Source organism: Neoarius graeffei, chromosome 27 (assembly GCF_027579695.1).
Source record: "Neoarius graeffei isolate fNeoGra1 chromosome 27, fNeoGra1.pri, whole genome shotgun sequence".
Lineage (NCBI taxonomy): Eukaryota > Metazoa > Chordata > Actinopteri > Siluriformes > Ariidae > Neoarius > Neoarius graeffei.
In genome coordinates this window covers 10,619,843-10,646,369 of record NC_083595.1, presented here as the reverse complement: position 1 = coordinate 10,646,369, position 26,527 = coordinate 10,619,843, and the positions used below count along the sequence as shown (strand labels likewise).

At 41.7% G+C, this 26,527-nt stretch overlaps 1 protein-coding gene across 1 annotated transcript in view; it reads right to left on the bottom strand.

The window, feature by feature from the left end:
- Positions 1-5,854: 5,854 nt before the first annotated feature.
- Positions 5,855-26,527, bottom strand: part of capn8 (calpain 8) — a 61,876-nt gene continuing 41,203 nt past the window's right edge. The window contains exons 7-21 of the mRNA XM_060911406.1: positions 24,655-24,740; positions 24,481-24,555; positions 23,967-24,127; positions 21,018-21,187; positions 20,905-20,916; positions 20,455-20,666; positions 19,482-19,518; positions 19,326-19,391; positions 19,187-19,244; positions 19,032-19,096; positions 18,183-18,251; positions 14,886-14,964; positions 14,588-14,704; positions 12,192-12,250; positions 5,855-6,901 (exon numbers count right to left, since the gene is read on the bottom strand). Of these exons, the coding sequence (XP_060767389.1) occupies positions 6,878-6,901; positions 12,192-12,250; positions 14,588-14,704; positions 14,886-14,964; positions 18,183-18,251; positions 19,032-19,096; positions 19,187-19,244; positions 19,326-19,391; positions 19,482-19,518; positions 20,455-20,666; positions 20,905-20,916; positions 21,018-21,187; positions 23,967-24,127; positions 24,481-24,555; positions 24,655-24,740 (1,290 nt within the window). The 3' untranslated portion in view covers positions 5,855-6,877. The remainder of the gene's footprint in view (positions 6,902-12,191; positions 12,251-14,587; positions 14,705-14,885; positions 14,965-18,182; positions 18,252-19,031; positions 19,097-19,186; positions 19,245-19,325; positions 19,392-19,481; positions 19,519-20,454; positions 20,667-20,904; positions 20,917-21,017; positions 21,188-23,966; positions 24,128-24,480; positions 24,556-24,654; positions 24,741-26,527) is intronic.

Sequence of the window (26,527 nt, the reverse complement as noted above, 5' to 3'; positions counted from 1 at the left end):
TTTGTGTTTGGACCCATGGTGAGGAGGCCCTTTTAGCCTTCCTTGATTTTGTAAACTAGATCCACCTGTCTATCAGGTTTACTGCGGATTATTCTCCTGTTTGAGTTAATTTTCTGGATATTTATGTTAAACTTGATAGTGAAGGTATTTTCCATACTGATCTGTTCATCAAACCTACTGATACCCGACAATTTCTCCTGGCGTCATCTTGTCACCCTGGTCATGTCAAGCGTAGTCTACCGTACAGCCAGGCTCTTCGTATTTTACGCATATGCTCAAATGCCAATACCGCGTTAGATTGTCTCTGCGAACTTGAGCAGTCTTTTTGTAGACGTGGGTATCGCAAATGCAAAGTTAAAACTCAGATTAAGCGTGCTATAATAACATTTTTCTCAGATGATTCTCCTAAAATGAAGAAAAGTGAGACTCGTGTACCGTGCATTTTCAACTATCACCCTGGCCTTCCAGACGTTAATGGTATTTTGTCATGCTACCTCCCTATTCTCCACTGCTCCAGTAGAATAAAAGAGTGTGCACCTGAGAAGCCTTTGGTCTGCTTCGGACGTCCCCTTAATTTACGTAATTTGCTGGTACGGGCGAAGTTGCCCAACCCAGACACTAATTCAGTTACACAAGGTTCTTGTGGGCCTTGTGGAAAGTCGCATTGTCAGATTTGTAGTATTCTTCCTTCACAAACTTCAATCACTAGTACAACTACTTTGGCTAGTTTTGCCCTCGTCAGTAGTGGGGCCAACTGCACCTCTACCAACTGTATCTACGTTATCACTTGTACCCTGTGTAAGGTCCAGTATGTTGGCCAGACGAAAACGTTTAGACTTTGTGTGAATAATCATAGAAGTGCTATTAGAAACACTAGGGTAAATTCGGGTAATGATTGTATGGAGTTGTATGAACATTGTGTTACGTATGGACATTCTCAATCTAATTTGTCCTTCACCATTGTACAGGTGTGTTCCAAAACTCAGGATCTACTGGAGGCAGAAAGAGATTGGATCTGGAAACCAAAAACAGTGCACCCTTCAGGTCTGAATGTAAAAGTTTTTGCTATTTTTGATTGGATGAACTTCACTTTGGGTGGCATGGTGGTGTAGTGGTTAGCGCTGTCGCCTCACAGCAAGAAGGTCCTGGGTTCGAGCCCCGGGGCCGGCGAGGGCCTTTCTGTGTGGAGTTTGCATGTTCTCCCCGTGTCCGCGTGGGTTTCCTCCGGGTGCTCCGGTTTCCCCCACAGTCCAAAGACATGCAGGTTAGGTTAACTGGTGACTCTAAATTGACCGTAGGTGTGAATGTGAGTGTGAATGGTTGTCTGTGTCTATGTGTCAGCCCTGTGATGACCTGGCGACATGTCCAGGGTGTACCCCGCCTTTCGCCCGTAGTCAGCTGGGATAGGCTCCAGCTTGCCTGCGACCCTGTAGAAGGATAAAGCGGCTAGAGATAATGAGATGATATATATATATATATATATATATATATATATAACGGGTCACAGCTGCAATGTGACGGGTTCACCTCCGCAGCACCACTCTGCTGGTTCCACACACACACACACACACACACCATCAGACACTTGGACAGCCAGGTGGATCACAAGCTCCCTTTTATTTGCTGAAATACATTTAAGGTACAGTGGAGTCATGGGAGTTAGCCTACAGATTGGTCTGGATAACTCTCCATTCAGTGTCCTGAATTGCTTTGTGTGTGTGTGTAAATGTAAATACTTATGTGTAAATGTAATAAAAGGAACAAATAAACAAAAACAAACTGAAAGAAAAGGCCTCTTACATTTGTGATCGTATAGTGATACAAAAAGTACTGGACGCTTATATCTGATGTACTTAAAACTCTTAATATCTGCATTAAGCCACCTTATCTGTTGCACAGGGATAAGTAAAGTGATCCCACATGAACAGTGAGGGGTGGCACGGTGGTGTAGTGGTTAGCGCTGTCGCCTCACAGCAAGAAGGTCCGAGTTCGAGCCCCGTGGCCGGCGAGGGCCTTTCTGTGTGGAGTTTGCATGTTGTCCGCGTGGGTTTCCTCCGGGTGCTCCGGTTTCCCCCACAGTCCAAAGACATGCAGGTTAGGTTAACTGGTGGCTCTAAATTGACCGTAGGTGTGAATGTGAGTGTGAATGGTTGTCTATGTGTCAGCCCTGTGATAACCTGGCGACTTGTCCAGGGTGTACCCCGCCTTTCACCCGTAGTCAGCTGGGATAGGCTCCAGCTTGCCTGCGACCCTGTAGAACAGGATAAAGCAGCTAGAGATAATGAGATGAGATGAGACATTTAAGGTACAGTGGACTCGTGGGAGTTAGCCTACAGATCAGTCTGGATAACTCTCTAGACAATGTGGGTAGAAGGCAATTAGCATGCTAGTCAAACAAGTAAATAAACCTAAAACTACTGATATACACATCATGGAATCATCTCAAAACAGTAAGCCTAAATCATTAACCAAACTGCATGATAAATCATGGCTTCTGTGTACTTATAATCTAGTAGAACATAGCTTATCCCAGACCTCTCAAAAACGTGACCTACCCATTCAGTGTCCTTCTTATTCTTCTGTCGATTTATTGGCGGTTAACAATCGATGTGTATTACCGCCATCTACCGGGCTGAGGTGTGATCTCAAGGGATATTAATCGTTGCAAATGCCTGCATGAGAATAAATCAAAACTGAGCCTGTAGTCAGACCTTGAGCAGGTCACGTCCTGATAGAATGTTCAAAAAGATATCAATATTATGTCTCGAGCAATGTGTTATCACAACAGTACAGTACACAGTGAGACACAAGGTCACAGAAGAATTCTAGCCTTCTCGCTGAAATAGTATAATAGAATGGAGTAGAATATTAACAATATTAAGAGATGTATGCTTGAGTTAATCCTTGCTCTTCTTGACGTGTATTGGTGCTCAGAGGGCGGGCATGCCCTATCAGCCCTCGTCCCACCTCACCGGAGCTTAGAGAAACTCTGGCCAAATTGTCTAGAATTTGTGTAGAATGCTAAACCACAACAATTCATCCAATCCCGTGGGTTTTCCTCGGGGTCTGGGTACTTTAACACAATTTCCCCTCCCATTGGTGACACGAAAGGACAGTCTCGAGATTAAATATTCTGTGTTAACTCATACAGACAAAATCTTCCCGTAAAGCAATTACGAGGATAACCAAACAAAATCTTCCCATAAAGCAATTACAAGGATAACCAAACAAAATCTTCCCGTAAAGCAATTACGAGGATAACCAAACAAAATCTTACCATAAACCAATTACAAGGATAACCAAACAAAATCTTACCGTAAACCAATTACGAGGATAACCAAACAAAAATCTATTCAGTGTCCTGAATTCTCATCTCATTATCTCTAGCCGCTTTATCCTTCTACAGGGTCGCAGGCAAGCTGGAGCCTATCCCAGCTGACTACGGGCGAAAGGCAGGGTACACCCTGGACAAGTCGCCAGGTCATCACAGGGCTGACACATAGACACAGACAACCATTCACACTCACATTCACACCTACGGTCAATTTAGAGTCACCAGTTAACCTAACCTGCATGTCTTTGGACTGTGGGGGAAACTGGAGCACCCGGAGGAAACCCACGCGGACATGGGGAGAACATGCAAACTCCGCACAGAAAGGCCCTCGCCGGCCCCGGGGCTCGAACCCGGACCTTCTTGCTGTGAGGCGACAGCGCTAACCACTACACCACCGTGCCGCCCTGTCCTGAATTGCTTTGAGCAATTTCATGCGATCTCCCACGACACTGTACCTGGCTACCACTAGAGGGAGTCATTGCACCATTTAAAATAATTTAACCAAATACTCCTTCCACTCTAGATAGATAGATAGATAGATAGATAGATAGATAGATAGATAGATAGATAGATAGATAGATATTTCCAATAACACACCTTAATAACAGTCCCAGAGAGAGCTTCAAGTATGACTGTATGTACAGTGGATATAAAAAGTGTACACACCCCGTTAAAATCTCATCTCATTATCTCTAGCTGCTTTATCCTGTTCTACAGGGTTGCAGGCAAGCTGGAGCCTATCCCAGCTGACTACGGGCAAAAGGCGGGGTACACCCTGGACAAGTCGCCAGGTCATCACAGGGCTGACACATAGACACAGACAACCATTCACACCTACGGTCAATTTAGAGTCACCAGTTAACCTAACCTGCATGTCTTTGGACTGTGGGGGAAACCGGAGCACCCGGAGGAAACCCACGCGGACACGGGGAGAACATGCAAACTCCGCACAGAAAGGCCCTCGCCGGCCATGGGGCTCGAACTCGGACCTTCTTGCTGTGATGCGACAGCGCTAACCACGACACCACTGTGCCGCCCCCACCCCATTAAAATGATTTTTTAAACATTTTTATTTTTTATGTTTTTCCCCCGAACAGATTTGAAGAAGAAGAAGAAGAAACCTTTATTCGTCACATGCACACTTCAAGCACAGTGAAATTCATCCCATGCATTTAACCCATCTGAAGCAGTGAACACACAGTGGGCAGCCACACCAGAGCGCCCGGGGAGCAGTCAGGGGTCAGGTACCTTGCTCAAGGGCACCGCAGCCCAAGGCCGCCCCATGTCAACCTAACTGCATGTCTTTGGATTGTGGGGGAAAACGGAGCATCCGGAGGAAACCCACACAGACACGAGGAGAGTTTGTTTTGCAATTGAACTGTACAGGTTATAGGTCACATTAAAGGTGGGAAAAGGTTTGAAATTATTTATCGTGGTCTCATTTTTTTTACATTAGAAAAATGTATCATTTTAATGAGGTGTGTAAACTTTTTATATCCACTGTACAAGAGTGTGTGCTTTCTTAATAAGCTTGAGACAGGTGGGTTTTGTTTTTTGTTTTAAACAGTGCACTTTGGGTATCAGCAGCCAAACCCTGAGTCTGGAGATTCCATTGCTGTTTTTAACACATTTCCTCAAGCGTGTTCTTGTTGCTTCTTCAAGAGACATTATAATACCTCCGCCAGCTTAAGCAGAAGTGCTAGATGAGCCCTCAAAGCTGGGCCCAATCACTGGAGGCAACATAATTGCAGACCTCAGCATTGAGTTTAGTGTATGTTGTCAGAAGTTCATTGCAATCGCACCTATCAGTGTTCAGACCTCAGCTGTCGCTATTTTGTGCCATGCTGACAATCCACTGTATCCACAGTAATTCACCTTGTGTTGGAGTGTAAATATACACAAAAATGAGTCACAAATCATGATTCATTGTAAATACAACATACTGCTACGAAAGCATAAAAAAAACAAAGTTCAACAGACACCCATGACCTCAGTTTGAATCTTGTTTTGACATAAAGGCATCCGTACAATTTACTGTTATGGTGCACAAAATGATTTAAAAAAAAAAGAATAGTAGTTAATTCTCTTTTTTTTACTGCATGCTTGCTGCTTAAGGTACAATACGAGTCAAAAAATTGGATATGCTATCAGCTGTGATTTTATCAGCTTGTAGCTAATCACTGTGCATTTAAATTATCATAATTTCAAGTTAAGTACTTGCATAAGCAGAGTCTGAATATCAGGTGGTTTCCACGTGTAAATATTGATATAATTTGAGAAAGTAAGTCACCAATTTAACTCACCAACACTTGGATACATTTTAGAAGGCTTTTGGAATTAATTTTCAAGCAAAGACATAACAGCTAATCTTGATGTATTACACACGTGATTAAAATGCTCATTGTTATAAATGCAAGTCTACAGTATATATATATATATATATATATATATATATATATATATATATATATATATATATATATATATTCTCCCTAATATGTTTAAGTCACAGAGAGAATCAACTTTCTATTGGATTTTTAATTTATAAATGATGCCAGAGAAACCAAAATGAACAAATGTCAAAAAAATTAAAAAAATTTCATTGAACTTTAATGGTAGGCAAATTGGAATTATTGTCATGGGAACACTGTGTGTAAGGTGGGAATACAAATCCTGTCGTTGTTCGTAAGTGTGTTTTGTTTCAGTTATTTAATAGCCACTTGGGTGGGTTATTTAACAGTGCTTTCTTTAATCTGTTGACTGCAACATGCTTTTCCACACTATTAAGAACTCTGAAATATGAAGTTGGTCCCAGGAGTGGATCCCAAGATCACCAAGTTCACTGTTTTCATTTGGACCAGATTTCACCTGGGGTGTGTGTGTGTGTGTGTGTGTGTGTGTGTTTCAGATGTAACATTCAACGACAATAGTGCAGTATTGCATAGTCATATTGCCCTACTTTAGACAATGACTATGCAACTTTATTCTCAACCTTATCTTAAATGCTCCCTGAATGATGTTGAAAATGCATAATCTTTAATAACACATTGTGTACCAATGAAACACATGCTTATCATGATATATATCTTTAATATCAAATGATAGAAAATAATTAACCCATTCATGAAGCAGGATGTGGTTGAGAGGCATTAGACGAGGCTCTGGGTTGAGTTAATGATTAGTGTTAATTTATTAATGTTAGAAAAGAGTACAGTTAGTACACCACTAAGGTAAGAAATCTAGTGAAGATTTGTAAATTGTTTCCAGATTCTGTTTTTGGGTTTTGTTGTTGTCGGGGTTTTTTTTGTTTGTTTTTTGTTGTTTTTGCAAGACAAATAGTGTATTAACCATTAGAAAGCACCAAAAGATCAGCCTAGGATTGGGATATAGGGTTCAATTAGCATCCATCGAGAAAGAAATATGTAAACTCAAACTACAGTGAACGATTTTCACCATTTTTGTAAAGAACACAATCAGTGTGGAACAAATCAACGTGGTGTTGTCGGCTCCGCAGTACACCGCAGAACACGGGTCTGTGGGAATTCAGCTTAGGGCCAAGCACAGCCACTGAAACACAAACACACATTATATTAAAATGTTAATCATTATGTAAGGAGTACAAAAGGAAAGGCGTGCTCTTACCAACACAAACTTAAATATTTTCCTATAAAAGCACATTGTGAAAAATGTTTTATTCTTCTTATACTACATACATTTGCCATTGCCTTTTTATAGTAATCATGTTTTAGTTATTAAAGGAAACATTGTACTTTTACATGTTGGAAAATCTAAATTATATGTTTATCTCTGACTGTTATAAAGAGCTGACACTGGAGACTCCTTCCAGAAATGCTAAAAAAATGAAAATAAAAAAATAACCTCATCGAAGGATAATAAAACTTATCAATGTCAAGGGTTAGACTTTTTTTTTAATCTGTTTATATGGAGTGTCCACATGTAAACATAAAGATTTAATTTGATGCAGATTCGATACATGTCCCAATGTAAGTTGTTGCTCTAGTACAGTGGTTTTCAAAGTGGAGGCCACAGCCCCCTGGGGGGCCGCCAGGGGGCGCTAGGGGAGCCTCAGAAAGTTGGAGGGACGATAACAAAAAAATTGCGAAAAAAATTCTCATCTCATCTCATTATCTCTAGCCGCTTTATCCTTCTACAGGGTCGCAGGCAAGCTGGAGCTTATCCCAGCTGACTATGGGCGAAAGGCGGGGTACACCCTGGACAAGTCGCCAGGTCATCACAGGGCTGACACATAGACACAGACAACCATTCACACTCACATTCACACCTACGGTCAATTTAGAGTCACCAGTTAACCTAACCTGCACGTCTTTGGACTGTGGGGGAAACCGGAGCACCCGGAGGAAACCCACGCGGACACGGGGAGAACATGCAAACTCCGCACAGAAAGGTCCTCGCCGGCCACGGGGCTCAAACCCAGGACCTTCTTGCTGTGAGGCGACAGCGCTAACCACTACACCACCGTGCCGCCCGCGAAAAAAATTATTTTTTAAATAATTATTAAATATATTGTAATTAGTTTTTTAATCATTATTATAAAATATAATTATTAATAATAATACATCATATCAATGTTGTTTGCCATGCTCGTCTCTCCGATTGCCTGTGACGTTGCGGTTTGCGCCATTTATCAAGTTGCTTTGCTCCTTAAACTAGCGTATTGTGGAGGAAATACTATTTTGTAAAGCACTTGAAAGAAGAACTACTGGGAAAGACATTTTTTCAAGTTTTGGACGATTACATCGAGTCTAACGGACTGGACTGGACCCGTTGTGTGGGGGTGTGTTCAGACGGAGCCGCGGCAATGACCAGGAAGATCAGTGGAGTGACCGCTCTCATTAAGCAGAAGGCCCCACATGTAGTGGCCACACACTGCATGCTCCATTGCGAGGCACTGGTCGCTAAAAGAATGGATAAGTTGAATCAGGTACTACAGGAGGTTATACAAGTAGTGAATTTGATTAAAGCCCGTCCCATGAAACACAGACTGTTTACCCCAGTGGTTTTCAAAGTGGGGGCTGGGGCCACCAGGGGGCGCTAGGGGGGCCTCAAAAAGTTGGAGGGACAATAACAAAAAAATTGCGAAAAAATGTTTTTAAAAATAATTATTAAATATGGCGGCACAGTGGTGTAGTGGTTAGCGCTGTCGCCTCACAGCAAGAAGGTCCTGGGTTCGAGCCCCGGGGCCGGCGAGGGCCTTTCTGTGTGGAGTTTGCATGTTCTCCCCGTGTCCGCGTGGGTTTCCTCCGGGTGCTCCGGTTTCCCCCACAGTCCAAAGACATGCAGGTTAGGTTAACTGGTGACTCTAAATTGACCGTAGGTGTGAATGTGAGTGTGAATGGTTGTCTGTGTCTATGTGTCAGCCCTGTGATGACCTGGCGACTTGTCCAGGGTGTACCCCGCCTTTCGCCCGTAGTCAGCTGGGATAGGCTCCAGCTTGCCTGCGACCCTGTAGAAGGATAAAGCGGCTAGAGATAATGAGATGAGATGAGATGAGATTATTAAATATATTGTAATTAGTTTTTTAATCATTATTATAAAATATAATTATTAATAACAATACATCATATCGAAACGTTGTTTGCCATGCTCATCTCTCCGATTGCCTGTGACGTTGCGGTTTGCGCCATTTATCAAGCTGCTTTGCTCCTTAAACTAGCGTATTGTGGAGGAAATACTATTTTGTAAAGCACTTGAAAGAAGAACTACTGGGAAAGACATTTTTCAAGTTTTGGACGATTACTATACATCGAGTCTAACGGACTGGACTGAACCCATTGTGTGGGGTGTGTTCGGACGGAGCCGCAGCAATGACCGGGAAGATCAGTGGAGTGACCCTGCTCATTAAGCAGAAGGCCCCGCATGTAGTGGCCACACACTGCATGCTCCATCGCGCGGCACTGGTCGCTAAAAGGATGGATAAGTTGAATCAGGTACTACAGGAGGTTATACAAGTAGTGAATTTTATTAAAGCCCGTCCCATGAAACACAGACTGTTTACCCTGCTTTGTAATGAGATGGGCGCTCGTTTTGAGGGGCTGCTACTTCACTCGAACGTGTGCTGGCTGTCACGGGGCGCAGTTTTGAACCGTGTCTATGAGCTGCGGAGGGAGGTTGCAGAGTTCCTCTCATCTGAAAAGTATCAGCTGGCAGATCGGTTCACCGATGCAACCTGGATCCGCAAACTTGCTTACATGTCAGACATTTTCCAGCATCTAAATGTACTGAATCAAAGCATGCAAGGACGTGACATGTACATACTCCAGGTGCAAGACAAAGTGCATGCTTTTTCCAAAAAGATCATGCTGTGGTCAAACAAGCTCCAGGAGGGAGTTACAGAAATGTTCCCACTACTTCACCAGGAGCTGCTGCATCGGCGTCGCCAGGGGTATTTTACTGGGGCACGTGCCCCAGTATAGATCTGTAGTGCCCCAGTAAAAAAAATCCAGTGACGAAACGCTCTGAATTTTAAACTTGGGAATAGCTGCAATTTAATTAATTCATAACGTGGGGTAGGCTAACCGATGCGCGAAGAAGACCATCTACAATGCTTTTACATTGGTAGTTTTGGCTGGCCTCGCGCACACTAAGCAATGTGAAAAAAGTGTGCGCGTGACATGAGTAACATCTTGGTTGCTATGGGGACCGCAGACTCCAGCAGCCCTCAGATGCAATGAAATTCAGAGCAGGGGAAACCATCTCTCCGTGTTTTTCAACTGTTTACAGGTTAGTAGACAGTAATTCCACTGTCATTTTTGTAACACACACACACACACACACACACACACACACACACACACACAGTGGTGCTTTTAGAGGCTTTTGGATTGTGTTTAGAGATGTTCAATGCTGAAAATGCGTGTGCTTACAAAGATATGTTTGGTGATTTAAAAGGTATCAAGTGTGAATACTGTTGGCCATTAAGTACTCTTGGTTGAGTTTAAAAACTCGGCGGTGTTGTATTGTATGTTAATATGTTCTTTTACAATATTACCAACAGTATAAGTATTACATTGCTATTATCACAAATGTTGCAAATATTCATACTGTTATTATTAAATGATTGACCTGGATTCAGTGTCCTCGTAATCATTTTGAGTTTTACAGCTCTAGTGACTAGTTTTAAGCAGGCCGTTTCTAAATATAAATATCAATATATAAATATATATTACATAAAATATAATATATATTACATAAAATGTAATATATATTATATAAAAAATATAAATATAAATATAGTGCAAAATTTTTAGCTCGCGCGCTTCGCGCGCTCGCATACATTTCCTGTGCCCCTTTTGTGCCCCAGTATGGTCTTGGGTCTAGTGACGCCCCTGAGCTGCTGTCATGTGATGATTTGGGCTCTGTCTCTCCATTGATCCAGTCCCAGCTGGAGCACCTCCAAGGATATTTCAAAGACTATTTCCCTGACCTCGAAAACACACATTTAAACTGGGTTAGGAACCCCTTTGCCCCCGGTGTCAGTTCTAGTCTGGACTTAAAGTCACAGGAGGAGCTGATTGAGATGACAAACTCAGGGGATTTAAAAATGGACTTTGAGGCTCTTCCCCTGTCTAACTACTGGCTACATGTAAGAAAGGACGATCCCAGCTTGGCTGACAGGGCATTGAAATGCCTTCTCCCTTTTGCAACAACCTACTTGTGTGAATCTGGCTTTTCAACTTTAAAGGTACTCAAAACCAAACATAAAGCACATCTACATGTGGACAATGACATGCGTATGGCACTGACGGAGATTAAGCCCAGGGTTGACAAACTATGTAGGAGCCACCAAGCCCATCCCTCCCACTAGTGTAAACCATCTGTCACTCACACACACACACACACACACACAATTGAGTTATTTTGTGCTGTTCTTATCAACAGTTTGTTGAAAAGTTTATTGTTCAGTGCAAAAATATTTGTGTTGAAAACATGTTAGTTAATATTCTTATGCTAAACAAATATAACAATTATTGAATATTGAATAAAAGGAAGAGAAAACATTCTAAAAGTTGATGTTTCTTTACATATTTTGTAGCATTGTCTGTGGGTTTGCAAAGGGGGTCCCCGGCCAGGAGCTAATGCTGTTTGGGGGGCATTGGCATGGAAAAGTTTGGGAACCCCTGCTCTAGTAACAATAACATAAGAATGAATAAAATACAGAAATATAGACTATTAATCAATTATATGATTTGGTATACTATATAGGTATGTAACTGAATACACATACATTATTTGGAATAAATAGAGATACAAATAGGATTTTATTTTGAAGAAAGATTATGAAAACTTAACACTAGAGCTGTGCATCGGATCTGGGATCACACGGGATGCAAGAGAAAAAAATGCTTATACCGTAAGAATGGGAGGTTTAAGATTATCCTTAGTAACTGCCTGGTCAGGGTTACAGTGGTTTCAATCAGGCAACCGGTTTCAATCAGGCAACCGGTTTGATTATATTTTGGAAAATACTAGAGCCAAATAAAAGACTTTAGAAAATATCTTGGTCAGGTACAAACATTAATAATTGAGTGAGCGGAATTAAAAACAACAACAACAACACAATACTATCCATCTGTAGTTGATATTGATTATGAAGTGGAGTGATGTAGCTGAGGTTGAGGAACTGTCCATGTAAAATTAGGTTTCATATTGAATTGAACAAATTCTGTTTAAAGCCACACCCACTGGAGGTTTAAATCCGAATACAGATACTTGATACACTAAATGGGGACAAATACAAACAGTGGCATTGCCTTACACCCCTAATACCGTGGGATAAGTTCTAACATGACACATAACCATAAATAAAGATGTTTACCTGCAGAAGATCCAGCTCAATCTTCCCAGTATTGTTCTTGTCGAACTTTTTGAATATATCTGAACACAACAACAAACAAAACCCACAATGTTACCATAAGAGTATTTCACAACATTGCATTGCACAGTTAGCTGGATGATAATGATGATGACGACAATGACTGGAGTGATTTTATTCCACGGGCGATTGCTCTAAGACAACGAGGGAGGCTCAGCCTCCTCTAAAAATGACGAACATCGTGTAGGATGAATTGCGCTAGGCTTATGTTATAGCCGACCTTATAACATTGCTATATCAGATCCAGAATCATAGAAATATATGTGCTCAACCCAACTACAGTGCGAAATCATTCCGTTATAACTTTCCCCAGTTCGCCTAATGTGTGCGTGAGTTTTTCCCCCTCGTGACAACGCGATGCAGCCCAGCCTCAGTGGACTTCAATGGCATTTGGGAGCTATGCGCTTTTCAATCTCAAAATGCAAGACGATTATTGGACAAATACTGCGAAAACGCCCGCCCACGGAGTCCCATGGACTCCCAGCCTCAGTGGACTTCAATGGCATTTGGGAGCTATGAGCTTGTCAATCTCAAAATGCAAGACGGTTATTGGACAAATACTGCGAAAATGCCCACCCACGGACTCCCAGCCTCACAGTGGGAGGGACATGGCAAAGCTTTCCGCGAGGAGACTGGTGATTGGTGAAAGCGGCCGGATATTTTCTTTGATTGACAGCTCGTTTCAACTATAGACAGGCAGCGGTGAATTTCAGTTCAGTCCCATGTGGATTCGCAAGTGCTGTGGTGTATTGTAAGAGATCAGCTTACATTTCGATTTCATTTATTACATACGGTTTCTACCAGCTTTTTTAGTTTGTATATATTTTCATTGTAAATAAAGTGTAAATATAGTGTTGTCAAGTTTGCTATCTTAGTTCCAGAAATGTCGTTTATTTGAGTGACTGAACTTGAACTTGAGGGGGCTAGTCAGCTAGCAAGAAAGCTGCACACGGATGCCAAGCATTGCTGATTTAATTTTGGCGAAGCTATTTGCCAGTCTTCCTTTCAAGGAAAAAATTAAAATTAAAGAGCAGGGTAGACCAACGCCTCAAACTGACTTGGTGAAAAAGGTAGGAAATAATACTCGTTCCTTTCAGCTTTCCTGGTACGAGAAAGTGAATTGGCTAACAGCAAGTGACCCACATCAACAACAGTAAATAGGCTACTTTAGTAATATGTCATGGATGGACCAAAAATATAGAATCTATTTAAAATGTTTATGCTGAGTATATTATATTGGAATATATATTTTTCTGGATATGAATTAAACAGGCGGCACGGTGGTGTAGTGGTTAGCGCTGTTGCCTCACAGCAAGAAGGTCCTGGGTTCGAGCCCCGGGGCCGGCGAGGGCCTTTCTGTGTGGAGTTTGCATGTTCTCCCCGTGTCCGCGTGGGTTTCCTCCGGGTGCTCCGGTTTCCCCCACAGCCCAAAGACATGCAGGTTAGGTTAACTGGTGACTCTAAATTGACCGTAGGTGTGAATGTGAGTGTGAATGGTTGTCTGTGTCTATGTGTCAGCCCTGTGATGACCTGGCGACTTGTCCAGGGTGTACCCCGCCATTCGCCCGTAGTCAGCTGGGATAGGCTCCAGCTTGCCTGCGACCCTGTAGAAGGATAAAGCGGCTAGAGATAATGAGATGAGATGAGATGAATTAAACACAGCTACAATTTGGAAAACATTTTTAAACAAAAACACAGCCGAGAACATTTCACACTACAGACTTGGATTAAAAGTGAAGGGTTATCAAAATTGTCAATAAAACATTTCTCAGTCAAAATAAGTAAAATATAGGGAAAGTGTCATTGAATGAAATGTGTGGCACCCAGCTCTATGTTTGGCTCCCCAAGGTCAGTGCTTGTGCCTATTCCAGAACACTCTGCTGTTACTGCTGAGGTTCCTGACAAAGAGCTGCTTTCAATAATGATCAATTTTTAAACAACATGCCACAATTTTAAAATATAAAATGTTAAAATATACCCCCCCCCCCCCCCAACACCACCATCGTGTATATTGGACAGTAGGCTAATGGGCCAAAAGAACCTGTTATTTCACAGTTTGTGACCCTGCCAACAATCAGCCAGATCAGAGGCAAGAGTATGGGCAAAATTGATGTGTTTTTTCTTTTAAAATCTGGAAATATTGTAACCGACCAGCCTCCCCTGTTTGAAAGACTACCAGCCGCCACTGTTTTATTCATAGACCTTACTATAAATATTTTCTCTAATCTTAAAGCACTTTGAGATTTTTGTTATTCTTGTTTTAACATGACTTGACAACCCATGTTTAACACAAAACTGTTCAGTCATCCTAATTTTGGTATGAGGTTTGATCCACTCACGGAAAAGCAGCTCCAGACGGATTATGCAGCCTACGAAGGCATCAAAGTCGATGGCGCTTTGCTTATCAGCGTAGTGCATAACAATCACCTCCAGGATGGGTGTGTTCAGCTGGAAGCCTAAGAATTAATTATTTTTTAGTTCACATAATAAAATTGACAACAGCCATCAATTCAGTTCAAGTTAATGAAAACAATGGCATCAGGTAGACCAAGTCTTTGACTTGCTGTGTGTCCATGTTAGCATATGGACAGAAAAATAGTAAATGCATGTTCAGTATCTTAGACTAACAAGCATTACCTGCGTCGCTGAGAGCTTCTCTGATCTCATGGGAGCTCATGGTGCCCGAGTTGTCTGTGTCATGGATCTTGAAGATCTCCTGATAAAGTAATGAAAAATTGTGAGTTGGGGCATTTGCCTTGTCATGAAGAAAATTGCCTTCTTTTTTTAATATGAAAAGCCTACATCTTTAATTTAAAGGTGAAATAATTGATTTCTAAAAAATAATTTCTTACTTATAACCTGCAAATAACCTGGAGGACATGTAGAATATGATGAAAAAGAAAACAAAACAATGGATTAAGCCATGACCTGAGCAAAAGTGTATTAATTTGCAGAGAAACCCTCTCCAGAAAATTGACTTCTGGTCCAGAATGCTTGTTTGTGTTTTGATGCCTGATTCAATGACTTTACAGAGATTCTACAGGCCACTGTAGATCCTCAGGGTGGAGCTTCATGGAACCTCATCTCATCTCTCATTATCTCTAGCCGCTTTATCCTGTTCTACAGGGTCGCAGGCAAGCTGGAGCCTATCCCAGCTGACTACGGGCGAAAGGCGGGGTACACCCTGGACAAGTCGCCAGGTCATCACAGGGCTGACACATAGACACAGACAACCATTCACACTCACATTCACACCTACGGTCAATTTAGAGTCACCAGTTAACCTAACCTGCATGTCTTTGGACTGTGGGGGAAACCGGAGCACCCGGAGGAAACCCACGCGGACACGGGGAGAACATGCAAACTCCGCACAGAAGGCCCTCACTGGCCACGGGGCTCGAACCCAGACCTTCTTGCTGTGAGGCGACAGCGCTAACCACTACACCACCGTGCTGCCCAGATACTTAATCTCGGGGTAAAAAGACTAATCTTACCTAATGCACCCTTAAACAACTAAAAGAGCCCAAACAGTTCTCCAGTTTTCTCACTACTTTAGTCATAGCACCCACCAGGTCTCCTAGGTACCAACCAAGGACGGCAAAAGCCATCACATGCTTTCTACCAGGGGCGCAGATAGGATTTTTGAACTGGGGGGGACTGAGCTGTCAGCAAATGATTCCATGTATGTATGTACTGAAGCTTCAATATACATTAGAATTGTGAGTTTTCTAACTGAATGAACATTGGTAGATAAAGGCCTACCTGGTCAACACTAGCCATACATGATCAAATTGTTATTTGTCTGGTATGTTAATCATGCTCCAAAACTTCATGTCTTCTGCATGTTTTATTTAAACATTTGCTGATCTCAGCAGGATGAAGAATCTCATCACATAAACTTTAACTGTAACTTCTAACAAAAAGGGAATGTCCAAAAATTAATAACAAAATAAAATTGAAATGATTCACACTCATGCCTTCATGTAAATGATTAGAAACATAAAATGTGTATGAAAACAGAAGTATAAACACTTGAACAAGATTCACACAAATAAAAATAAAAAGTATTTTTCCCAATAAACAAAATAGATAGAAAAAAAATTCCCTCTGCAGCCAAACAAATTTACCGTCTAGAAGCAGACTCAATCAGACCCTCCAGGATTTCGCGATGTTGCGATTTGCAACTTCAACGCAAATTCAACCAATCCCCGCGAATTCAGGGCGGTGTTGCAATTATATCCAATCACCACAACTTTCCCGCAAATTTGACCAATCGTTGGCGTCGTCTTGAGGTGACGTTGACAAACTAGCGAGCAGTGTTGCCAGATTGGGCGGTTTACCTCCCAAATGGGCGGTTTTGAGTGCATTTTGGCGGGTTTTGAACATATGGGCTGGAAAACGTCAGCAGTATCTGGCAACATTGTGTGCGCTTTACATTATTTTTTTACTTAATACAAGAAATTAATGGATGCCAACATTTTTGCCAAAATGGTATTTTATTTTCCATTGTTTAGGCAGCTTCAGCATCATACTGTGAGATTCTGTTCAAATTGTTTTTTTCTTCTTCTATGAAGCCTGAGCCATTTATTTTATTAGTTTATAATTATTGTTTAATTTAGTCTTCAGGAGAGACTGCCTGCACACAGTACTAGTATTAATAGTTTTTTTTCTTACATGAAAGCTGAGGCATTTATATAATATTTTAAGGTAACTTCATGTTGTGCTGTGAGGTTCTGTGCACTTTAACTTTTGAACCAACAGGTGCATTTGGATAAGTAAAGCCTATTTTTCTGCATTTTTGTAGTCCTGGTAATCTTTTATATTGGTAAAGATGTTTATAGGACCATTTCTCAGTGTCTTTGTTTTTTTAATCAATAGTTTTTCAGTAATAACTTAGTATTTAACATATCACTCAATTTTAATCACAAAAAGAGAAAATCGCAGCAATTTCTCGCAACTTTCACTTCCTCCCGCAATGTAATCGCAACAAAAACCTAAAAAACACCGGAACTTTCATCGCAATTTTTTGGAAACCCCCCCGCAACAGACATTTTAGCCCACAACAATCACAAAAAAGGCCTGTGAAATCCTGGGGGGACTGTCAATAGGTCCTAAAACATCTCTCCGCCGCTTCCCAGTTTAAAAACTGGGACAACATGGAATTCGAAAAAAATGGACAGTTAATGAAATGAAACGAAAACCCCAACGTTTATGCTGGTAGATGCTGGATTTAAATGCTTTTCCGACTTCAAACTTCCAACTTATGAGTACAACTGAACGCACCATTAGTCGTAGCAGAAACACCGTTGCTATCAAATGGATGAGCTGTGCAGTGTTGTTAACCGAGAATTACGTGGAAAATTGAACACCTTGCTTTCCCAACTCTGCAAGGATCTGCTCCAGCCTTTCCCCTTCTTGAATCAGTGTAATGTGGATTGATCACTGACAAGGCTACTGCTGCTGCCATTTCAACTTTGTGCTGCAATGTAAGTTAGCCTAACTAACGGAACGTTAATCCTTACTTTTTCTACCTATGTTTGGCGTCTTACGTAGGGATGGTGGGTGGGGGGGACAGATAGGGGTCACTATAAATCTGGGGGGGACATGTCCCCCCCGTCCCCAGTGCCATCTGCGCCCTTGCTTTCTACAAAGCAAATGACACTAGTTGATGGCATGTTTTCAAAGTGCTCCCATACAATGTTAGGGGTGACATAACACACTTGGAGGAAAGCACTATCCACATCATCGGGATTCGAACTCGCAATCTCTGGATCATACATGTTTCTGTTTCTCTGTTAGGAACCCTGACAGAGGTTATGATTAGGTTTAGTTGTAGGCAAAGCATGAATTAGCAGTATTAATAATTATTTCAATAAAAGGTTCTTGCTGGGATAGTAAGATAAATGTGTGTGTTTAAAAGCATGTGTCATGTACCATATATTTCTGTAGCTTCATCCAGACTATGTGAAACTCCACCAGCCCGAGTTTCCCACTGCCATCTCTCTGAATCCTGTCAAGGTTAAAACTTGATAAAGTAGATGTTGTCTTGGCAAATTAACAGTGATCTAGTCAGTCTACCTAGCCCCAAGTATAATACACTGATCAGCCATAACATTAAAACCAAAAGTGGTCCAAAGAAGGACAACCGGTGAACCGGAGATAGGGTCATGGGTGTCGAAAGCTCACTGAATCACATGGGGCATGAAGGCTAGCCCATATAGTCCAATCCCACAGAAGGGCTACTGTAGTACAAATTGCTGAAAAAGTTACTGCTGGCTAAAACAGAAAGGTGTCAGCATTAACATTTTCAGCAATTTGTATTACAGTAGCTCTTCTGTGGGATTGGAGCATATGGCCTAGCCTTTGTGCCCCATGTGAATCAATGAGCCTTGGCCACCCATGGCCCTGTCGCCAGTTCACCGGCTGTCCTTCCTTGGACCACTTTTGGTAGGTACTAACCACTGCATACCAGGAACACCCCACAAGATGTGCCATTTTGGAGATGCTCAGACCCAGTTATCTCGCCATCTCAATTTGGCCCTTGTCAAAGTCGCTCAGCTCCTTACACTTGCCCATTTTTCCTGTTTCCAACATATCAACTTCAAGAACTGACTGTTCTCTTGCTGTCTAATATATCTCACCCCTTGACAGGTGCCATTGTAACAACATAATCAATGTAATTCCCTTCTCCTGTCAGTGGTCATAATGTTATAGCTGATCAGTGTATGTCTGAATAATTGATTGACTCTTCTGAAGGAAGGGGTCTCTTTAATAAAAGGATACATCCAGTAGGCTGACAATATGACGGCAGGTCTCCATTGAGAAGCCATCAGTTTTCAGGTCAGTTCCTACAAACCAAAAGAAAATCAAAGCACAAGCTACAATGTGGAAAAACAAGGAATAACAGGAAAGATGCATGAGAACGAACAAACTCTTACGCTGAGATACAACTCTGTCCAGAATGTTCTGCAGCTCTAACGCTGAAATTTCAGAATCCTGCGGAGGAGACGACATGATTAGAGCTGCTCCAGGAAGTAGATTAACAGAGCTACATAATAATTTGACATATTTACTTACATTTCCAGCAACTTGCTTAAAGAGGTGTTGGAAATGTGGGTCCACATCTTTCTCAGAGATCTTATCCTATCAGACAGAACATGGTTATGGAAGATCTTATTGAGTGAAAAAACCCACACAATTCAGATGCCATTCGGATTATTTTAGCTTGTTTACCTCTTTAATATTAGCACTGATGTCCGTCTCCATTGGGCTAGAAGTGCAGGATGAGATTAGTCAGAAAACATCAAAGTAATTCAACTGATTAAGCTTCCACAATAGGAACAAATGTTGGATATCATTATTATTAACATGATTCAATTAAATTAGAAATCTGTTTTAGCATTGTTTTGTACTGCATACATCTTTTGTAAATCATTGCGTTCTCATAATAGTGCTCCTTGGCCTAAAATGAACCAATTACCAACTACTCTAATACTCCTTTTCAACCAACAGGGAATGGGTTCTTGAAATGGGACCATTCAGGATTCTTTGAGCCTTGATGCCAGGTAGCGAACCAGCCCATGTTTTCACCAATTTTGAGCGGAACTGTTGTAATCAAGGATGGGTCACGAACAGAGGGTGTTGCACAAAAAAACAATTACATTTTGGTTCTACCTGGGAACCAACTTTTCAGGTTTTAAACCAATTTATTTTTGGTCGAAATGCTCTGAGCAGTTCAAAATTTGGTGCACGAACCAGAACGGAACCCGTTCCCTGTTAATCAAAAAGGGGGATTAAAGGGCCATATTCAGAGTTGATTTCAGGATTTAACATCACATCAGACCCGAGATGCTACATATTTCAAAACACTTCTTTGGTCTGCATTTTCTGTCCAGGGTTCAAAGCAATTCCTTGTGTGTTTATAGGTGGTGGTCTGAACCCAAGTGAAAAATCGCCATCTCAGATGTTTCTACTCATGATATATCTGGCAACCTGAGAGGCAGGAACTACACACAGTCATATTTGCATAATATGAACAAAGAGCCCAGAAAAGAAGCTCCGTGAGCCAACTCTGAATACAAGGAACTTTCCCCATATATTGACCAACTTTTGGACTTAAGTTGCCAAATCTGACTACAGCCCTTTGTAGCTATGATTTAGGACAGTAAGGTGTTTTCACTTGAATCTGTGTGTACAGCAATCATACCTGGCATTGGCGTGTTTCTCAGCAAAAACACGAAGTATAAAGGAACCCTTGCGGTGTGGCTCGAACGTAGATGGAATAATGACATATTCACCGGGTGGCAGTTTGAAACGGCAGCACACCTCACGCAGGTTTATGAAGGTGTCACTCATGGCCACAGCTCTCTGACGCAGCAAGACGTTTGGGCCGAGGTGAATGTTATTGCGACCTTGATACTGCAGGACAATACATGCATAACAACCATATACTGAGTTATCACATTAGAAGGAAAAGAAATCAATTTGGATTTTGACTGTTTATATTTCATCAAAAACTATTGCAAAATTGTATTCATTTGATGATTAATATTCATAAATCTATTACAGTAGGTAGCACATGGTGCTAATTGTTGTCTTTTAACACCTAACACCTGATGTTGACTCTTTGAGAGAAAATGTATTACGCCATACACACCTCATCAGGAACCTGAAATACAAACCCACACAAGAGAATATCTATAAATACTCTTCTTTGAAGATTTAATATAATACATATACAAGACCATGGACTGTGTGCTAGGTCATTACCTTGTAGATAGCAAAGCCAATTGTGTTGAGGTCTCGTCCAAATTGCCTCTCTTGGCGCATGTCTTTCTGCATCAGGCCAACCAAAAACGAGCAGCCATCTATTCCGTCGTGGGGGTCATCATCGGTCTCATCCAGCTTTATCATGTACTGGGGGTTTGAGCAAAAGGTTGCTGGACAGAATACAATTTCAGACAATTAGAATAATGTGTTTGACCATCCAAAACTTTGAAGAATATAACACAGTTTGGGACAGACCTGTTATTAGAAAATAAGCAACTTGGGGGCGTCGTGGATAAGGCACCATACCATAAATCCGGGGACCTGGGTTCAAGTCTGACCTGAGGTCATTTCCCAATCCCTCCCTGTCTCTCTCTCTCCTGCTCATTTCCTGTCTCTACACTGTCCTATCCAATAAAGGTGAAAAAAAAAGCCCAAAAAAATCTTTATAAAAGAAAATAAGCAACTTTAGGGTGGTACCTTCATGTCATGATGCATCGCATCACATGATCCAGCTAGTGATTATTTTCCAATAACAGTCATCCCCAAGTGTTTACATAACATATGGTGTTGACCCACCCATTTTGTACAACATGCAATATTGTCATTATGTCTATCAGGGTTATGTCTGTGAAGGTTCTCAGTCATTCAGGTCATCGTAAACCATAGGTGCTAAAGAAGGCAATTGGACTTGCTTGAAATTCTTGAAGATGTTTCACCTCTCATCCGAAAGGTTTCTTCAGTTCTGACTGACTAGTGGGGAGTTCCAGGTATTTATCCTCTTGTGGACCAAAAGCAAACCTAAGGAGAGTTGTTGAGGTCACATGGGTCATTGACACTCTCACCTACAGGATGACTGAGTATCAACGACCCATGTGACCTCAACCACTCTCCTTAGGTTTGCTTTTCGTCCACTAGAGGATAAATACCTACCTGCAACTCCCCACTAGTCAGTCAGAACCGAAGAAGCCTTTCAGATGAGAGGTGAAACATCTTCAAGAATTTCAAGCAAGTCCAGTTGCCTTCTTTAGTACCTACGGTCTGTCAGGGATCACCCTCCTCCAATTTCCTTGAAGCTGTTGTGGTGTATGGTTCCTTTGTTTTTTGTTTTTTTAATGAGGTTTAATTTTTACATGCAGTTTTGTTCGGCTTTACTCCATAACTGCAGTACCAAGGTACCAAGGAACCTCATCTCATCTCATTATCTCTAGCCGCTCCATCCTTCTACAGGGTCGCAGGCAAGCTGGAGCCCATCCCAGCTGACTACGGGCGAAAGGCGGGGTACACCCTGGACAAGTCGCCAGGTCATCACAGGGCTGACACATAGACACAGACAACCATTCACACTCACACCTACGGTCAATTTAGAGTCACCAGTTAACCTAACCTGCATGTCTTTGGACTGTGGGGGAAACCGGAGCACCCGGTGGAAACCCACGCGGACACGGGGAGAACATGCAAACTCCACACAGAAAGGCCCTCGCCAGCCCCGGGGCTCGAACCCAGGACCTTCTTGCTGTGAGGCGACAGCGCTAACCACTACACCACCGTGCCGCCCCACCAAGGAACCTTCAACTGTTTAATGTCTTAAAGCAATGCTTCACATCTTCCATTATCTTGCATTATCATTCTGACCCGACTCTTCCTTTTTAAAGAACAACTGGCGATCTCAAATGTTGTGTTTGGAGCTGTGCAGTCTCAACATTCCATGCAAGCTTTACCATTATGCTTTCGTTTTAGTTCAGCTTCCAGCTAGAGCTGTAGCACTGGTTAGCAGAAAATTGCTGGTGGTCAGGTTAGCTTCGGAAGAATGAAAGGGCATACAAACATCCATTCCTAGTCTCAGCTGATGATCAAAAGCAGGCTTTTATTTTGGGGCTATGTGTATTGTATTTTGATTCTTGCTGTGCTGTGCTGTGTGTGAACTCGGGTTAGAATCCGGATGCCACTTGAGCTCATGGGGACATTAATGAGAGCTCAGGACATGTACCTGTGCCACTAGTAATCACCTGCAATTACCTGAACTTTAATGCAAGCACTTATAATGACTTTCTGGTTACTTCCTGGTTGAACAGTATGGAAACAGCTCATGTAATCTTCATCTTTGCTATGTCTTGCCATTCCTACGGTAGCATTTGTGTAAGTTAGGAGCCTTTGTTATTTCTGACTGCTTTGCTACATTTAATTTAGTTTCTTTTTTGGATTTCCCTTTTGCTTTCTTTACTTTTTCTGATCCTGTTTTAACTTTCTGACTGCTTTAACATGTTTGGGTTTTGGACTGTGCTTTGACTGCATCTGCCTCAGTTTGCACATGAACGCTCCTTCTCAGTCCCATGTGTTACAGGCACACGTTTTTGAGTAGAAACAGATAATGGTCTACTTGGGCATCTTTTTTTTTATCTTATGTGTCAAAGAGGGGACGTTAATGTAAATGCACAGGTTGTTCACAGACTATCAAACAACTAAAGGGTCTAAAAAGCAGATGTTATGAACTTCATGCAAAGAATTGTAGACATTCTAATGACTAATGGTGACATGTGGTTCCATTTCATATGAATGAAATTTGGATGAGGTAAGATAAGGTCTGAACAAAAACATTGATGAATGGCAGATGGATGCATTTGCAGGCTCAGCTCCAGGCTTTGGGATTCAGCAGTTCTTAAAATAATGTGGGGTTCGTGAAACATAACCAGGAGGTCTACTACTTTTTATATTCTTATGCAGTGGTGGAAACGATAATCCACCATCATCAAAGTTAAAATATTTATTGATTTATTTAGTTAATAACCTATTTCACTGGTCACATGAATCGACTGGGGTTTATACAAAGCTGAGGAACTGAAAAACAAGTAGCCTATAAAGAACATCATCAATTTTAATAGAAATGCCATGTGGTATGGAAAAACTTCTCCATTCTCCTCACTCAAGCTATATAATGATCAGAATAAGAACCTGAGTTGTTTCTGCAGCCACCAGCAGTACAGCCAACCTTCCAAGTTCCCTCAAATTGATGATAGCTCCAGCGGGCAACCCCTTTGCTCATCAGTGTATCAGGCGTTAAGTTACATATTTCCAACTTGGAGTACTGCTTCACAAAATCTGAATAAGCCATCCTGAAAGAAGGCCATGAGAGAAAAAAGAGAGAGAGAGATCGCATGTGTGTGCTTTTATTAAAAATGTTCAACTTGCTTATAAGAAAAGCTGGCACCATAAACTTAAATTAACACAGAGAAAATGTGGAAAAGTGCAGAATAGATCAACAGAAGCTGTAAATCAGACTTTTGGATTGAAGCCTGATGTTAGGGTTTGGTCTACATCCTTATCTAAAATCATACTTTTCCATGCAAAATATTAATGTCAAAATACAAATACTTCATAGAAACGCTTAGAAAATTTTTCAATGCAAATCTATGAAGTGAGAGACAAAAGAAGGAGGGAAGGAAGGAATCAGTCAATCAACCAATACCAGAACTCTCCATCTTCTGCTGAGTAATTGAGTTTGGCCTTCTCTTCTGGCAGCACTCGGTCCCACTCTTTAGATCTGAGGATGATAACATTAGTCATCAGTTTTCATACTATTTTCACATCTATTTTCACATGGATGATAAATAGATGATAAAATTGGCAGAATGAAACATACCCATCACTCCAAGCCCCGGTCCATTCCACTTGACCCCATGGATTCCTCAGACGCACCAGCTGAACTGGGCTGCCATGCACATGAACCTACGAGCATCACACAAGGGCTGTATTCAGAGTCAGTGAATAAAGTTCCAAAGTTGTATGTCAACATTTACACTGGGAAAGTGTTCTGGATTCAGAGTCGGATTACACACATGATTAAGTTTTTATTTTTTGGGTGGTTCATTTATTTAGTTGGTATTAAAATCACCAATGTATATTTCATACCCCTGTCATTGGACTGAAATAAACACCTCATAGGAGTTTAGTACACTGCTAATATATTGCTGCATGAATCGTCCTAGTAGTAATTTTCACATTAAATGCAGCAAACTTGTTAAAATTTGACAATATGGCTTGGACCTTCATTGTTCAGAAATGTTAAAATAGCACTTGATCCAGCACATTGTATTATTTGAAACAATGAACTAGATGTACAGTGACAAAGCGCAAACCTTATATACTACCAAGTGACTCAACATGGCACAAAAAAATACTCTGTGGCAGCGGGGGCATGGTCAAGCGTAGGTCTGTGAACGGAGGGCGGAGTCAGGGAAGGTAAGTGGCAGAATCACTACACCTGATGTTAGTTAACCTGTGTTTCTGTGTCTTCCCCAGTGACCACGCCCTATAAAAAGGAGAGAGACAGCAGAGGAAGGAGACTCTCTCCAACCAGGAGGCTTGTGTGTGCATGTGTGTATGTGAATAGTTTAAGCTGAAAAGCTATAATAAAGAGTTTGAGAACTCAGTTCTGGCCTGCCGTGCTTCTGTGCTCCACCCACCCTAAACGACTGCAACATATTCATTATTGTGCTTGCAAAGCACTACATTGTTCCACCTAGGATTTTCATGATATGCTTTTTTCAAATCGATTTTCTGTAAACAATTCCTCAAGAACCACTTAATGTAGAAACTTTATTCAAACTTTGTTGCTTAGGTCTTGTACCTGACAATTAAGCTGTTAGTTTAATTTATCTACACTTTATACTTTTTAAGCTATTAAAGAAAACCTTTGTGCCTAACATTCTATAACTGTCAACTGTCACTGCTGCAGTCTCTACACCTATCTATCTATCTATCTATCTATCTATCTATCTATCTATCTATCTATCTATCTATCTATCTATCTATCTATCTCTGTTAATATCCAACTTCCCCATTTGGGAAGTTGGACATTAACATAGAAATCCATCTGTAAATGGCTGTGTGATGTGTCTAGTGTGTAGGTGTAGCATTATGGCCCTTTTCCACTACCCTTTTTCAGCTCACTTCAGCTCGCTTCAGCTCACTTCAGCCCGACACGGCTCGCGTTTTGACTACCTCAGAGCAGCACGACTCAGCTTGCTTCAGCCCGACTCAGCACCCAAAACTCGCACGGTTTTGGAGTATGGCTGAAGCGAGCCAAACCAAGCCGAGTGGGACTAGGGGCGTGAGGAGACACTCCCCTGTGCACTGATTGGTGAGGAGGAATGTCCTCACATGCCCACACATGGCCCGCGAGCACGCTGGGATCTGTAAACACCGTGAACCCGGAAGAAGAATTACGAGAATTTCTGAAGCCTTATGCGCCTTGCCTCATCTATACGCTCTTGCCAGTATCTTGCCACCTCTCGCTTTCAGCCCTCACCGCTGGCTAGCAGAGCTGCTGCGCAGCACTGCGAAAAGAGAGCCGAATGCATAAGTCTCTCCTGCCAGTACATAACCTCTCCACAGCAAGTCCTATGCAGTGCCTCCACGTGGCACTGCACAGGACTGGTTTGATGAAAATGATGTAGAAATCCAGGCTCAACTTGCCCAGAAAAATCAGCTACTACAATCCTACCTGAGTGACC